This window comes from Hyaena hyaena, unplaced genomic scaffold (assembly GCF_003009895.1).
Source record: "Hyaena hyaena isolate Hyena2069 unplaced genomic scaffold, ASM300989v1 scaffold_40, whole genome shotgun sequence".
Classification (NCBI taxonomy): domain Eukaryota; kingdom Metazoa; phylum Chordata; class Mammalia; order Carnivora; family Hyaenidae; genus Hyaena; species Hyaena hyaena.
In genome coordinates, this window is record NW_024080672.1 from 1,464,317 (window position 1) to 1,481,220 (window position 16,904).

The following is a 16,904-nucleotide window of genomic DNA, read 5'->3' on the forward strand; positions in this document are numbered from 1 at the left end:
TCCATTTTTTAAAGCAGGAGAGACAGAGACAAGCAAAAGGAGCTGATAGTAGGAATTCAATTCTTACAACAGATTTTAGTTTATATTCCAGAGTCAAGACTCATTTAATTCACGTTTCTACACAGGCCACGTTTACAATACCACACAGTAAAACTGCTATTCAGACTGATGATTCAAAGATACTGGTAGGCAAAGAAAAGATCAAATCGTATTCGGTAGAAAGTAGCCTTGGTACCCGGTGTATTTCACCGACATGTACACAACTCCGTTAATTGTTCTCTGCCTTACCCACCTGTCTCTATTCCAACTATCGCCGCTCTGGTTCGGCCCTTCATTGCCTCCCCCTGGGTTACTGCATCAACTCTGCCTCTCTGTTCTTCCCACAAACTGCTTTTGTCAGTTTCAAGAACTGCTCAGGAACTCACACCAGCTCCCCGGTGCGGTAACTGCAAACTCCTCAGCTCGGCTCCCCCCTACCCTGCTGCCAACATTCTTTCACTGCTCTGGGTCCACACAGTCCAGCCTTTCACCCTGTTCCCACCTCTGCACGTGGTGCTCTCCTCCCCAGGGACTGTCTCCCCTCCCTCACCCAAATCCTAACCAGCAACTAAGACCCGACTTGAGTTACCTAGCTGTCGTGACTTCTTCTCCAAGTTATTTAATCCACACTTACATCTCTCATTCCAAGCTGAGTATTTATTCCTCATTTTATGTACTTTAGTTCTGTTCCTTCAACTAAAATAAAGTACAAGCTCACTGAGATCATGGCAATATCTTACTTCATCTGTCTGCCCCACACAGCACATGTGTAAAAGATGTTCAATAAATACAGACTGGATGTTGCAATATACTCTCTTCATTTTGGATGATGCACCAGGTGACAACCCTAAACATCTTCCTAAGAAGTGTAATTTCCGGGGCGCCTGGGTGGCTTAGTCAGTTAAGCGTCCGACTTTCGCTTAGGTCATGATCTCGCGGTTTGTGGGTTCGAGCCCCGTGTCGGGCTCTGTGCTGACTGCCAGCTCAGAGCCTGGAGCCTGTTTCAGTCTGTGACTCCCTCTCTCTCTGACCCTCCCCTGCTCACGCTGTCTCTCTCTCTCCTAGAAATAAATAAAAAACATTAAAAAAAAAAAAAGAAGTGTAATTTCCAACAGGTCTCTCTTCCTTTGTGTGTATTAGGTCTACTTGAAGAATTTTAGTAATGACTGAACAAACTTTCATTCTGAAGCGCGTTTAGCTCCTCAGTCTGAAGTACATTGTTCTTACTTGTGGCGAGATGTTGCCCGCCATGTTTTCCAATGTGCTGTGCAGGATACCTTATCTAAAGAGTTTAGATTCCACCTGTAGAAAGAAAGAGATCTGTCCCCTGCAGAATTGGGACAAGATAAGTTCAGTTCTTTGAGTTGAATTTATTATATGTACACAAGAGTTTAAGACAGAACCCTGTAAAGGCAGAAACACTGTGGCAGGTGTAAAGGAAAATCTACTGGGTTTCAGTTTCTTATTATCCTTGAGACAATTTCCCCAGAATTTCCAGAGTGTCATCCTTTTACGAATATGCAATCTTGGACAATCCCCAAGGTTTTTAGGGATGATTTTTCGGGCTTATATTTATACCACTCTTTGAGGCTCAGCAATAACCCAGCTACATACTTAACACAAATCAATAAGTCTAATTATGACACATTTGGACTCACAGAATTACCTTTATGAAATGTGTTGTTCTACTTACTATAAAATTTTTTGTTGAGGGTATTATCTGTCACTGTTGCACTTTGTTATATAAAGTTGTTAAGGTCAGATAATCAGTGAAGACCCTAGAAATTCTAGTGGAGATTTCTTTTTTTTTTAAGTAGCCAGATCTGGGAAAAGCCAAGATCCTACCTTTTTTATTAAAAGGGGTTATTAGCTCCTTGTCTCTCCATTTTGCAGTCCGGTTGCTGAGAAGCTCCGGGCTAAGCTGTAAGTTCAAGTGCCTAAACTCCAGTCTTTGAAGGTCTCCACAGGGTTAGTCCTTTCTTCCTTGGGTCTTTTATTTATTTTCCCCAATTACAATGAGCCTTAAGATTTCCGTACCTATAAAACAAAGGACCAGCACTAAGGTCCCCTTAACTCTAGGATTCTATCATTCTCAATTATTTCAAGAGGGTTGGGATTATTTCCTATTTTTACCTATATTTTCACAAACACAAATAAACATGTATCTGCCACACTATTGGAGATCAGGGATATAAAAATACTTAAGACACGGTGTCTACCTCAAAGAGTTCAGGGTTGAGAGGGAGAGAAATGGAAACTTCCTAGTCCCCACTTAGATGCAGCAAAGTAAAAGGAGTGAAAACTCTAGGGTCAGATCTGCACTGATTACAGGAGAAGGTACTTCCCAGTTGGTATCCTTGGATGATTCACATAATACCTTGCTGAGCACCAGGTTCTGGCTCTGGAAAATGATCACCCCATAACACCACAGGGTTCTCTTATGATCAGATGAGCGAAAGCATATGGAGTGCCTAGAACAGGCCCCTGCAGGTACGTAATGAGTCCTTTTTGTTGTTCCCTCCCTCTCCCTTGCCGCTAATGGGTATGGCAAAATACCCGAGTAACGAGAAGAGTATGTTGGAGTGCACTCCGAGGCGATCAGATGATAAGGAGAGGAGTCCTTGGAGTGGCACCGGGCTATCTCCCGAGGGAGGGGTGGCTGCTGAGCGGAGCAGGTCTGCCTGGCCTCACTGTGTGCCCACAACACTCTGGCGTCGACAGCATGGAAACTAAATGCCATCAGACCAAAACAGATAAAGTCACAATACAGTCACTCCTCCTCCTTCCCCAAAGGCTGTCGGACCTAACCATCTTGTGCGAGCTAGCTGAGCACCAACAGCCTCTGTCCTACATTGAGATGCCCTAGTTAGGCTTCAGCAGTTGGTTATGCTATTTGTGGCACACGGGGGCAGATGGTCACGAAGGGAAAACGGAGACACCTGAAAAGTAGCTCTGCCAGCAGAGCTCAGTAGGACTTCCTTTTTATTTCCTTTTCCTGATAGGTTTGAAAGCCAGAAAGATCCTAGTCATGGAATCTTTACATTTTTACAATGAGAAGCAAATGGTCAGTGACAGTCACAATTCACCAATCGCTGAAAAAAGAATTCACAAACAGATATAAAGGGAGGCAATGCTTGAACCTCCAGTCAACACACACACACACACACACACACACACACGCACGCGCGCATCCCTTTACTGCATATTAGTGAACACTGTCAACCTACACTTCCTGGTTTTGACTCAATAAAAAATGTCTCAAAACGCTGCAGTGCTCAAGTCACATGTGTCCTAGACTAGATAAAACATTCCAGGACTCTTAATCCCCTTGTTTTTCTGTTAATACCAGACAAGGTAGTGTGTTTCTTTCCCGCCGGAGCATAACTCCCTGGTCGTTAGGTCTCTAAAAATAATTTATTGCTTTAAAAGAATCGGAATGCGGTTAGCAATTTATGGATGAGCACAGATTGAAAGATAAACTAATAGAGGATGTAAATCCAGAACAGAAAGTAGAATCACATAACCAAAGAAGTATGCAGGCCAAGGGAATATGCCTATAGCTATAGAAGCTGGATCCTGCTAGTAAAATCCTAAAATCTCACAAACATACATCTAGGAAAATACTATTAACTAGGATATTATGTCCTTGTTTAAGGTGGTAATAAACATGAAATGCAGTCTCGTAATGGAATTTGGCATGATTTTAAACAACCCGATTCCTTTTTAAAAAACTAAAAACATTTTTTTTTTACTTCAAATATGATTTTTTCCCCATCACATGAATCAGAAACCAAGCCGTGTGTTTCAGAATTAATTCGTTAGTGACATAGCTGTCATTAAAGTTACAAATCCCATTTTCATGGGTCCCCTGTACATGTGCCCCACTGCTTTTCGGGGAGAATAAAAAGATTTCTAAATCTCTGCTGAACTACTGAAGTACATAACAGTGTTTTCTTCTAATACATAAAAGACAGCAGTGATCCTCTGTGAAAAGAACTGTAAGCAAAGAGTCACTGGCTGGCCTTTTTAGGTAAGCGGGACTTAAATTTAATATTAGTGAGCTTCAAAGGTTTAAACTTAGAAAATGCCAGACACTTTGAAAGAGAGGCTAACTCAGCCAGGGGTCACATGACAGCTGCCAAGTGAAAAATGTTCAAAAGGGAAGGGGGCAGGGCAGGTGAGCTGCTTACCCTTCTTTATTGCAACGCTTGATTTTCACTAAAGAAAAAAAAATTTTTTTTTTTAAGATTTCAGATTCGTATAACCCTGAAACGAGAGGCCCAAAATAAATAAATCGCCCTCAGGCTGACTGAGCACAGCTGACACCCTATCATGGCTTCCTTGCAAAAACAGAGAAAGAAAGCTGAATTTTAAAACCAAAATATCCCTACAGTGAATTTTAATGAAGACAGCCCCAACATCAGTTCAAATGAGTCCAGTCTTTTTCCGTCATTACGTTTACAAAACTAAAACACTTCATTATAATGCACACCGTTTTCTAGTCCTTGATTTATCTAAATTGCACTTATATTTAAAGGATACATCTTTTCTTAAACTGTTTTGAGTTGCCTTTTTTTTTTTAAAGCATTTTCAGAACTGACAACCTTCTGGAAAGTAAGTCAGATCAGTGATAATTAAATATTGCAAAATATAGATCAAGTTGATTTTGAAAAGGCATATTTCTTTAAAATCTTGCAAATGGCATTATTTAGTAGAAAAGTTGTGGCATTAATGTCTTCATGAAGTACACATTTTTTTAAGGCCTCTACAAATGTTGCATTAAGACTTTTTTAAAATGTATCCTTCCTTATGAATACAATGTTTACATTTAATTCAGAATGATGAAAAAAATTTATGATTAATGCTAACACTTTATTGACATGACATAGGAAAGTAATAATCCATAGCTAGATTTCAAGCTGAATTTATGACATCATTTTGATTGTGCACATTAGCGGCAATTACCTGCACCACTCATTCTGAGCCACTAGATGGTGTAAAAAATATATATATAAAACAGTATATAGATCTATCATTCTACCTTAATCTGGAAGCAAGTCCTTTTGAGCAATTTTTCACTCTCTTCTAAGGGTCTTGAGTTCTGAATTTACAGTAGTCTTAAACATTTCAAATTGCTGTCATTCACATTAAAATAAACTTATGATACTACTCTATGGTCTATTTTGGCCAAAGTTTTCATAAAAACTGGAAGACCAAGCCAATGAAACATTATTACAGTCTCCAAAAATTCCTCTCTGAAACTGTTCCCCCAAATCGGGAAGTCAGGGTCTTCACAAACTATACCGACTCCCAAAGCCATTTGAAAACCAATAGCCAAGATGTCCACTCATGGCTCCAAATCTGTCCAAATTCCATCAAGGGAGAGCTAAGTGTCCTTTATTTCCACCCTCACCAAGATTTACCTAGTTGATTCTACCAGCTCCGTGGTAGGATAAATAGGGGTATTAAATCATTTGGCCAATCATGAATAATGTGCCAGCTAACAATGCCTAGCCTCTTCTTTCCAAAACCAAAATGAGCTCCGGGAGGCCCCTCCAGAAATTATGCTGATCATGGAACTTCACGCCTTGTGAAGGGCTGATAGACAAATTATATTTGGTAAGCACACGCCCAAATAACAGCATTTAGAAATTTTAGATGGCAGTATACTCTTCCTTTGAGGCAGACCACTAACCTTAGCTCTATGATCAGGCTTCACACATAAAAGTACAATCTCCACAAAACAGGTTTGGGAGAACAGAAATTGCCTTCTCTGGGATCCCAGAGGTGTGACATACACCTATGATGGTACCTCTACTTTCATAATAACATAAAATAATTTTCTGAGGCGATGGCAACAGCCTGCCCTGGAGGTCGGAGGTCGGTACTCTGAGGTTTTCAGCAACAAAGACAGCATGATTCATAAAGAAGGCTTTAAGAACACACCCACGTGGGTTTTAGAAGTTTCACATTTTACCAGAATAATATAACTACATGCTGCTTATCCCTATAATTTGGAATTCCAAGTAGAAGCCAATGAACCTTTTATTTGATACACAATTGCAGCCCAACTGGCAAAAGAAACTGCAAGCTAAGTACATTGGGGGAATAATTCCAAGAGACTTTCTTGAACTGAAATGAATCACTTCGGTTTCTATATTAAGTAATTAACTCAAACAAAGTGTTATCTTAATTCAGGACAGTGAAATGCTCAATAACCCAATAATGCTTCATCCAAGAGTTGGCTCTCTACAGCTTCCAAAAACTAAACCTGTCTTTCTTTAAAGACAGACAAACAAACAAACAAACAAACATACTAAGGAGCAGAGGACAGAGAAAAATGAGAAGTCTTAGCTCTGGGTACCTCAACTAGCAATGATCATGGCTGGCTATATTTACTTGTTAACTATTTTCTCCCAACAATCTACAAGTGCTCTATAGTATTCCTTTTGAATTCCTGACGCTTGGCACAGGCCCTCGCACATTGTAGATACTTTATGACAGTTTCAAATTACACACGAGGGAGGAAAAAAGGGAGGAAGATACAAGCACAAGAGAAAAGTAGACAGCCTTGAGCTGGGAGTCAAGGTGCCTGGTTACGTATTGGCTCTGGCCCGTTCTCAACCGAAGTTTATCTGCAAAACCACGAAGAGATGGCTGAACATCATGCAGATTCCTCATTCAACTGTTCTGTGATTTCCTAGGTTATGATTTCATCCACCAGTCATCTTTTGTTACATTCAATAAATGACCTTATTTCCAAATTCTCTTCTGCATCTAGCAAGTCAGACTATCTTTCTGAAAAGTACAAGATATTTCTCTAATCAAGGAACCACAATAAACTCCTAGACTTATAATATATAGAACATCTCCCTACTTAAATTTAACTAGTTTTCATACATCATTTGTTTCTAAAATAGCTTCATAAAGTAGACTGAGGGAGTTTTTTTAATCCTTATATTACAGTAGGGAAAGTTACATATGAAAACTAAGGCAGCTCACACACGTCATCGAAATAAGAAACGTGACTGTTAGATCTAAGGACAGAAAGATTTTGAATCATCCGGTATCTTAAGACACTGGTTATGTATATATATGGTTATGTGTGTGTGTATATATATATATATATATATATATATATATATATATATGAGAGAGAGGTGAGTTCATAGCAACAGACTCTGCCATTATGTTTACAAATACAACTATGTTAAATTGTAAAAAAAAAAAAACCTACCTAAACCTTTCTGATCAGAGAAAACACTGCTTTTAAATTGTCGGAACACCAATGTATTTACATAAAGATGAAAACCTTCTACCATAAACAGTGTTTCCAGTAGTGAATGGCAGACGAAGTCAGAATAAGCACACAGAAGAATAAAAAGGAAGGGGAAAGAAAAACATAATAAATAACCCGATACCTCACAATGTTAACTTTCACATAAGTATATTGTTTCTGGAGAAGGCAGGGTGTGGATGCGAGCCAGAGGCTGAAGTGATAGGTAAACATACTGTTAAGTTGAATCCTGTTATCTGATTGTGTTTAAAATTTGATTATATTTCACTTGACAAAATAATTAATTATTGTGAACTCCCAATTGTTAACCAGGACCTAGAGGAATTCCAATTGGCATTTCTCCCCGGTGTTGTAAACCCAGATGCAGAAAAGACCTAGCTTTGTATTCACCCTTTATGGTTGTCATCTGGGGTGTCTCCTTACCTTGCTAAGAATGTAAATCACATCACCACGTTTAAATGACAATTCATCAGAAAGAGCTCCTGTGCAGTCCCACAAACCCTGGTAAAAATTAGCATAATCGGTGTTTTTATCTCCTAGGAAGATGAGAGAGAAAACATGAGTTAGAGCTTTCGTGTAATGGGTCCTTACTTAAACAGGAGCTGATAGAAATTAAAGGGCCGCCTCTAACCACCAAAACAATCTAAAAAACTTCCATCCTGATTCAAAGAACCTTTGATTATCTTTACACACAAATCCGACGTCTTCTAATTATATAATTAAGGACCTTTTTGAAAAAAAGGTCTCATTTTGAACACTTCTTTTCTTCCTCCCCCTTTCTTATTTCATCCAAAGCCTATAAATGCAATGTGTTCTCATCAGACCAGCACCTAAAAGTTCTTTGCCACTTTTTTTTATGATGGACCTAAACCCACTTGCAACATGTTGTGAAGGTGAATCAGCCACAACGCATGATGACCGAGTATCTGTGACAGGTGACACACTGTGAAATAACCACCTTACAGAATTTCTAAAAATTACACACACAGAGAGGGAGATAGAGAGAGAGAGAGAGAGATGGAGGGAGGGAGGGAAAGAAAATTTGGGACCCTTCATAAACAATAATAAAGACTAATAAAGGAGCCGATAGTCCACAGAAATAACCCAAGCTAGGTGACTTTTTTTTTTTTTTTAATTCTAAAACCTAAAGCTGGTTAGAGGAAGAGGAAAAAGCGGAAATAACAGAGAGGGTAATTCCAGCTCTTATCTTTGGGGACTTTTGTACCGAAAGCCTCTCGAAGCTATTTCTAAAATATTTTAGCGACTTTGAAATCGCCAGAGCTGAAGCTGCATTTTTCAAGATTTCTGTCAGCCCTCGTTTAGGACATTACGCTCTGAATAAACATGCAACATACACTGAAGTTATCAGCTCATCCTTCTAGCGGCATAAGCACAATGGATGTGATGTGCTCAAACTGCCATACAGACCATTAACTGATTGATTATTTAGCGCTCTCCGCTCTGTAATACCACAATAAACCGGGTAATAAATGCTTTGTCACTTATACAACGTGGGTCTCTTGAAACACAGCACAGAGTTAAATACACTGGGTGCTTTTGTTACACAGAGAACGGTTTCCTGTTTTTAATTTCATGATAATTGAGTTTTGATGAGTTAACGCAAAAAGAATGCAAGTGATATCAATAAGATGTCCGTGTATTCACTAACCAGGCAGAACGTATACGTGTTGACAGCTTCCATCATTGGAATGTCAGCTCTGAATTCTGAGGGGATAACTGGGGGACGCGTGCTGCGTCAGGCTGTCATCCTAGTTTTGTTACATGGCTCTCAAACAGCAGGCTCCTTGGCAATTCCGACACAACTCCTCACGTGAGCACGTCTTCTGGGTACTCGGCTCCTGGCCCGTAGTTTGTGGTTTACACAAAGTGCTGAGTTTGTTAGAAGTCTTTACAATTCTAATATCCGGAACATTTTTTAGAGCCAAGAAGAAAATCTGAGTAGCGTGGAGTGTGATGATTTAGAAAGATGATACTTTTCAACTCTGCTTTACGAAAATAAACAGTGGCTAGAATACGCAACCTCACAAAATCCTATTCCACTTTTTTCTCCTGTTGTCTAAAAATTCCAAGGTGGGGGAGGGAGGGAGAGAAAATGGGAGGAGGCGTGAAAGGAAGGAGGGAGGGAGGGAGGGGAACCGAGAGAGACAGACACCTTACTGACCTCTCCACGCCAGCATCTGAGCACTCATCACTGATACCAGCAGGGTATACAAGCCCAGGGACCCAACCAAGAACTAACACCGCTTGTGGCCACCCTTCATGACACTCCCCCCAACTCCAAAGCATGTATTAAGTGAATTCCATAAATGGACACTAGAGGGCACTCCGGCTGGACAGATCACTCCGAACATTGTCAATTTTTTCTTTTAGAAAGAATTACTTAATAATAAAGTGACTGATTTCCTTTAAAAACCACTTATTTAGACAAATAGAGATTTAGAAGTTGAGACATTCTCGTCCGATTAAATCAACTGCTAAATGGGTCAAATGTTGCGCCCCAAGCAGTCCGTCAGTGTCAGTGGAAAAGTCAAGGAATTAGAGCAAAGAGAGGATGACATCATTTCACATGCAAGGCCCTCCCCCACAGTCACTGGCCGGGAGGTAAAAGGATGTAAATAGCTGGTTTCCCCGGAGCCGCTGAGGCTCCTGTGTGTTCCCCATGCTGCTCACCCTGAGGGTTGATCCAAAAAGGTTAAAGAAACAAAACTTGGGCTAAAACTAGAGAAGTTCTGGCCAAGCTAGGGCGTCCCAGTGCGTCCCCAGCTGCCCAGCCTACTGCCCGCTCCTCCTTTCACAGATTCTCACACTACGGTCTTTCATGCAATAGATTTTCAAGAGGTGGGAGGGAGAAAGAAGGAAAAGAAAAGTATATGGTGATTTCTAACACATAATCCGTATCACTTTGGGGTCTCTCTTCCCCTCGATGCGCTTGGAGAAACCCCCATTAACACTAATGGGAGTTACAGGAGCGCACGAGGGGAAGGGAGACCCCCACCGTGTGCAAGATGCATCTCTCCCTAGATGTGCATCAGGAGCATTTCATTAAATCTCACTGCTGTAAAGAGGCAACGGAGCTAGCGACCTGGCAACACTGGGGGAAAGATGCATTTTCTACCATTGCTTTCCGATCATCCTGATGATGATGTTACCCAAAGACCAACCTCATTTCTGTGTCCCATATGTGAGCTCTGTTAAAGAATAATAAGTTGTTTATGCCACACGGCTATCCGCACATACAATTTACTATTCTATCTAGTTCCGAATGCAATGCTAGGTATAAAGCAGAAGAACCACTCCAGCTAAGGAGGAGACCTGGCAATATTTATTTATTAGCCTTAGTCGCCTCGGGAAAGTAATGTTAAAATTCTTGGTATGAAAATTTTAGATATAAAAATTAGCAACTGTCTTATTCCTTCGAGAACAGCAAGCTTCTCTGGTTTACTTTTCACGGTTTTAAGTTTTGAAATTTTAAGTGTGGCTAACCATCCTTAAAAAATTAGGCACAGGTATAGCCTCTGAGGCACAGTGAGCTCACAACAGTTAGCACTGCTCACCTATACACTGAAAAATAATCCGTGCAAAATACGTTTTTAAAAAACAAAACTGTAGGGCGCCTGGGTGGCTCAGTCGGTTGAAGGGTCCGACTTCAGCTCAGGTCATAATCTCACGGCTTGTGGGTTCCAGCCCCACATCTGGCTCTGTGCTGACAGCTCGGAGCCTGGAGCCTGCTTTGGATTCTGTGTCTCCCTCTCTCTCTCTCTGCACCTTCCTGCTCATGCTCTGCCTCTCAAAAAATGAATAAATGTTAAAAATTTTAAAAATTAAAAAACGTAATACCACAGATTAAGTCCACATTCTGAATACAAATAAGTCTCTCTAGTTGTTATCACTACATGGATTAATCCACCCACATCATGATCTATGTTTCCAAAATTACAAAAAACCTCACATCATCATTATGTTTCTTGTCCTGAGAGGCATGAATGGTTAAAACAGAAGGTAAAGAAAGAAAAAACATTCTAAATTAGCCAGTCTGTGAAGGATTTAAACAATATACTCTTTCCTGCTTTTTCAAAAGCAGATCACTGGGCAATAACTGACTTGTCAGAAAAAATAGGCTAACCGTTGGAGATACTTTTAGAAAAACAAAAAAGACTTTAAAACTATGATGACAATGGCTGAAACATACAATAATTAAGATAATGAAGAATCTCTTCTTGAGTAGTCTCACTGGTTTAAAAACTGTTTCAGAAAGGTAAGCACATTTTACAGTGTTCAAAAAAATCAGGGGCACCTGGGTGACTCAGTCCGTTAAGCCTCCGACTTCGGCTCAGGTCCTGATCTCGCCGTTGGTGAGGTCAAGCCCCACACTGGGTTCTGTGCTGACAGCTCCGAGTCAGAAGCCTGCTTCAGATTCTGTGCCTCCCTCTCTCTCTGCCCCTCCTCTGCTCATGCTCTGTCTCCCTCTCTCTCTCTCTCAGAAATAAACATTAAGCATTTTTGAAAAATGTCAAATGCAATCTTTATTTTGTCTATATACATGAAATAAACACGCAAAATGTGCAAGTTCGAACATAAAAGAAATGATAACACCTACAGGATTACGTTTTTGTTTACGTATTTTGCATTACTTTGAAATTTTTTTTTTTAAGTAAAATCGGTCAATGTGAAAAATATATAACATTCTTGAGTAAGGTTAGAAGTTCACGTCATGTGATGCTTGGCAAGATAGTAATACCCTTGTCAACTCACTGCCCTGCACAGCAAACAAACTTCTAGTGTTATAGCTTTGACAGCCCAGAGAGAGCAAAGGTCACCGCTATGCAAAAGCATTAAAACTGTTGCTTGAAAAGAATTTCATGTCACTAAAGATAAGAATTATTTCACCGCGCTTTGCAGTGATTGCATGGAGAGCTAGATCGACTTATTGCATTCCTTTGAAGAAGAACTTGACTTTTTTCTTCCTTCCCTCAAAGGCAAACATTTGGGAGAGAGAGTTACTTTAAAAGCATTTTTGAAAAATGCAACTGCTTTCAATCCAGAATACTTCATTTTGTGGAAGGAACACCTACATGGGTCTACTTCTACACCTGCGCTGAAATTAAAAAACAAAACAAAACAGAAGCTTTGTGCTTTTAGCCGGAGCTTTGTGATACACACTAAAATGCATATACTTAAATGACTACTGAGGGTCCTCCTCAAGGTTTCACTCAGTCTTAGGATCTCACGGGACCAGGGTGCTAATGTCTAATGACGTTGTCCTCACTTCCTTTCTGAAAAAAAAAAAAAGCAAACCAGGACCTTCTGCAGCAGCTGCTCCTGCTTTCCTGTCCAGGTCCGGAAGTCAGGCCTCTGTTTCCTTTCCGCATGTCGCGGTAGGAAGGACTCGGGAAAGCTACTTCCTGAACACACGCTTCCTGTCCACCCTGCCTCTGACAGCTGGGAAGAGTGATGTCTGAACATATCGGAGAAGGGAAGGTGACCCTCAACCATGGCCCCGTGCAGGGCACGGGATGATGCGGCAGGCCTCGGCCAGCTGACATGGCGGCTACGAAGAGGTGTAAAAGTCCTGATAAGAAGGCATTCCCTCTCTTCTTTCCGTGTACAATAATTGCTGGTTTATCAAAGCTGACCTCATGCTTGCACTTCAGATATGGTTTATCGCCTGCTGTTTGGAAATAACAACCACAAAAAAAAAAAAAAAAAGGTCGCCCATATCATGTGATCTTGTACATGGCATGTGTGGCTATTTTTCCTGGCTCAGTCATAATTAGTACTTGGGGCCATGTGCCAAGTGGAAATGGATAAGGGGAATATCCTTCCTAGCCTTCTAGGCCATCAGTGTCCTTTTCCAATTTTTAAACCGCTGTCACCGGACTCTGGCATTTCTTACCCAATTCATTTGCTTTCTGTGTTAATCATATGCAATGAAGATATGCATGGCCAACATTTAAACAGGCTGCAGATCAATTAGCGGTCTTAAGTTTATCTGATTTTTATCAAAGAAGACAGAGCTGTGGGTCGATTGTCAGAGCCTGTGTCAAGTTGACCTTTTCAGAGATGTCTACATTGACAGTCCCCTGGGCAACTTGTTGTCCCCTGTTAGTCTCTGAATGGCAGAAGTCTGTTCTGCTCAAGCACAAAGTATACACAGATGTCTATATTACATTCTTATAGGTTTGACAGCGACTGCATGTTGTATCTATAAACTGTCCTTTAGCAGTGACACTTCCTCAATGATGATAAGCTAATTTATGCAACTAAATCTCCTTTGTGCAGAAATGAAAGCTAATTGAGTCATTACAAAGTAATTCAGGAAGGAATACCTTGTATAAATTGGCTTACTTTATAAATCCTTCTCAAGTGGTTTTCATGCATCCTAAATGGGACTAAGCAGCTTATCCGCCATAAGATATCCAGATCGAAGCCACCAACTTCGGGGGGGGGGGGGGGGGGGGGGGTGTGTGTGTAAACATCTTTAGAGCAGCAAGAAAGTGACTTAAGGGAAAGGGAACAAAAGCAAAAGGAGTTTCCCAGGAAGCTTCGTGATTCAGTACCTGTGGTGGGGAGAGCACTGTCCTGACTCATCTTCCTTTGGTCCTCCCCATGTGCGGGAGCACTGTCCTCTTCTTCCTCTGTAAACAAACAACAGAAATGGTACGCTGAAGGGTTTCCTCAGAAACAACAGGACACTACTCCACCCGTTTTACGAGCAAAACTGAAAGTTTACGACACATAAATATTCCGCTCAACACTCACATTCCTTTGTCAATCATTTAAAGCTGAACAAACAAACCTCTAGCTATTTCCACATAGCGACCTTACCAGTTGGCTTGATAACACTTAGGATACGTACTGATGCCTCACATATTTCGTTGTGCACACTTACAGAAAATCATCTGGAACACTCTTAGATCCAGGCCAGCCCTGAAATCCAATAAAGTAACATCCAGCACTGTATGGACAGACCATATTATACCGAGGCAGGATAAAACCATGGTCCATAAAACATCAGTAGAGGAGAGGGAAAATGTGTGATAAAAGACACAGTTAACCTAAGAGTCATTTATTGAGCATCAGATACTTCATGCTTTCTCCCTTGATCTTCACGGGAGAATACCAGAAAGATCTTCACCCTTCAGGACAAATCCCCCCAATTATACTGTGGATCTACTATGTGTCATATACCATAGCAGACATTAAGATTTCACAGGTCAATAGTTTTAAAATCTCATTTTACAGAGGAGTAAACTGAGGCTTGAAAAGGTAAAGAACCTTCCACTTTTTTACTATTCTAACTCAGGCCTGTGATCATAATGTCCATGTGCTTTATCCTGCATATATTCAGGGCCTGACCTCTGTTATTCCCACACTTTCCTATCACATTCATTCCTCCCGGGACAGGGAGAAATAGAAGAAGACTAAATGAGAAGAGTTGTAAACAGAGTCCAATGACTTTAATTATTTTACATTAAAGAAACATTTATTATATGACTACTTTCCTCACCTTAGGATTTATATACACTTCAGAAATATTTAAGGCAGGACAGAGGAACAAAATGGCATGCCCAAGAAAAACCGTGTTCAAAAAGAATCATAATTTCAGGAAAAACAAAACCTTTAAAGGAAAATATGCAAAATACGTAAACATAGCCATGAAGGCTCTTAAATAATCCAACCAATAAATCTTCATTGGGTATTAACTACCTGTAAGAGACAGCTTCTACCAGGGAGGCAAAGAGAAGAAGGAGGAAGCTTCTGCCCTCAGGAAGCCAGAGCCTACGAGGCACAGAAGACAGTAGTCTCTAAAGGAAAATGGGATGAGGGACATAAAACCTGACATGCAAGACACGAGGTGCTGATGAACGCAGACTAGAAACCACCCAAGTGGGGAACACCGCGAAGGCTCTGAGGGCTGGAGAAAATCTGAACAGAGAGAGATGGGGAGGAAGAAATTTCTAGGCAGAGGGAGAATCATAAGCAAAACAACAAAGCACAGTAGTATCCATTTGGCTAAAGAATGCAGTACTCAAAGGGGAAGAACAGGATGAGAGATAATGCTAGTAGTTTGGGCCAGCTGTTGAAGGGTTATGAACATTGGCTATGGAGTTTAGGCCTTGATTTGGTAGGCAGTAAGAGCCCCCCGAGGATTTCTGAGCAGAGAAAGGGCAGGACTAACTCTATGCTTGTGGAATGGTCATCGGATCCCATTGTCCCAGAGAGCCTGAGGGAGGGCATGGGGAGACAGACCACTCGGAGTCTGGCTAAAGGGGAAGGAAGTCCTAACCGAAGGACAGAGGAAACGCAAGGAGCCGGTTATGAGAGGAAAAGGAACTCGAGTCGATAAGCTTTGTGCCTGCCTGGATGTGGAGGGCTAAGGGAAGAAGAGCAACCAAGGATGACTGGAGTTTTGAGCTTAGTTGACAGAGAAATGGGAACAGAATACCTAAGATGAGCTATTTTGCCGAAGGAACACGGGAGCCGTGTGAGAGATTTAGCGTGGCAGTGGGGCAACCCAGAGGAAATGTCCAGAGACAACTGGAAAGCTTGAAAAGTCTGCATCTACAGGAGCATAGTTGCAAAGTTTAGAAGGCTCATGCAAACTTGAAAGTGGTGACTCATAAAATGCACCATTTAACTCACGCTTGAGGGTTACTGTACTTCTAAAACAAACATACAACTGTTTTGAATTTGTGTAACTCAATTCAAACAAAATAAGGAAAGCCCCCAAAAAAGGAACAGCTGGAACTATTTGGCACTTTATACGCATTAAGTTGACCCCAATGTTGGCAATTTAATAATATGGCTCAGTCAAGTAGGAATTAATACACGGAAGACCTAATAAAAAATCGAATGCCAAATCCTGTCTCTTTTCTCTTCAACAACAGTTACCTTACTTATGCCAAACCTCAAGGCCTAGTGATTGTAAATGGTTTATTAGGGTGTTTTCATACAAGTTTTAAAGGTTAGAGACATTTACAGTCATTTGGTCTAACCAACTTATTTTACAGATGGTTAATTATTTTCAAAGGAGAAGGAGAAAACTTTCCTTAGTTGTCATACTTTCTCTTTCCCCAGCACTCCTTCTCCTCCAAGCTGGTCACAAATCCAACTGCTGAGTAAATTCAAAATTCGTGAATGGCACCTGCCCTCAAGTCGGAAGCCTTGAGCACAATAAAAGAGGAAGCACGATTTCTGGCTCTTAAGAAGACATCGTGGGAGGGGTGCCTGGGTGGCTCAGTCGGTTGAGCATCCAACTTCGACTCAAGTCATGATCTCGCTCGAGCCCCACGTTGGGCTCTATGCTGACGGCTCAGAGCCTGGAACCTGCCTCAGGTTCTGTGTCTCCTTCTCTCTGCCCCTCCCCTGCTCACGCTCTGTCTCTTTCTCTCAAAATAAATATATATTAAAAAAATTTTTAAGAAGACATTATGGGATACAGACTCATCACCCAAAGTTAGTGTCAAGATATCACAAAAACTAATTACAGTAATTAAGTGGAAAACTCTGCTCTTGGAAAAGTATACAATGAACTTAGAATAATTTA

General features: G+C 40.9%; 1 protein-coding gene across 2 annotated transcripts in view; it reads right to left on the reverse strand.

Annotated features, from left to right (window-relative positions):
- The window catches only part of SKAP2 (src kinase associated phosphoprotein 2), a 175,358-nt gene that overhangs the window by 7,627 nt on the left and 150,827 nt on the right, over positions 1-16,904 (reverse strand). For both annotated transcript variants that reach the window (XM_039229874.1, XM_039229873.1), the window contains exons 10-11: positions 13,915-13,992; positions 7,760-7,872 (exon numbers count right to left, since the gene is read on the reverse strand). In XM_039229874.1, the coding sequence (XP_039085805.1) occupies positions 7,760-7,872; positions 13,915-13,992 (191 nt within the window). The remainder of the gene's footprint in view (positions 1-7,759; positions 7,873-13,914; positions 13,993-16,904) is intronic.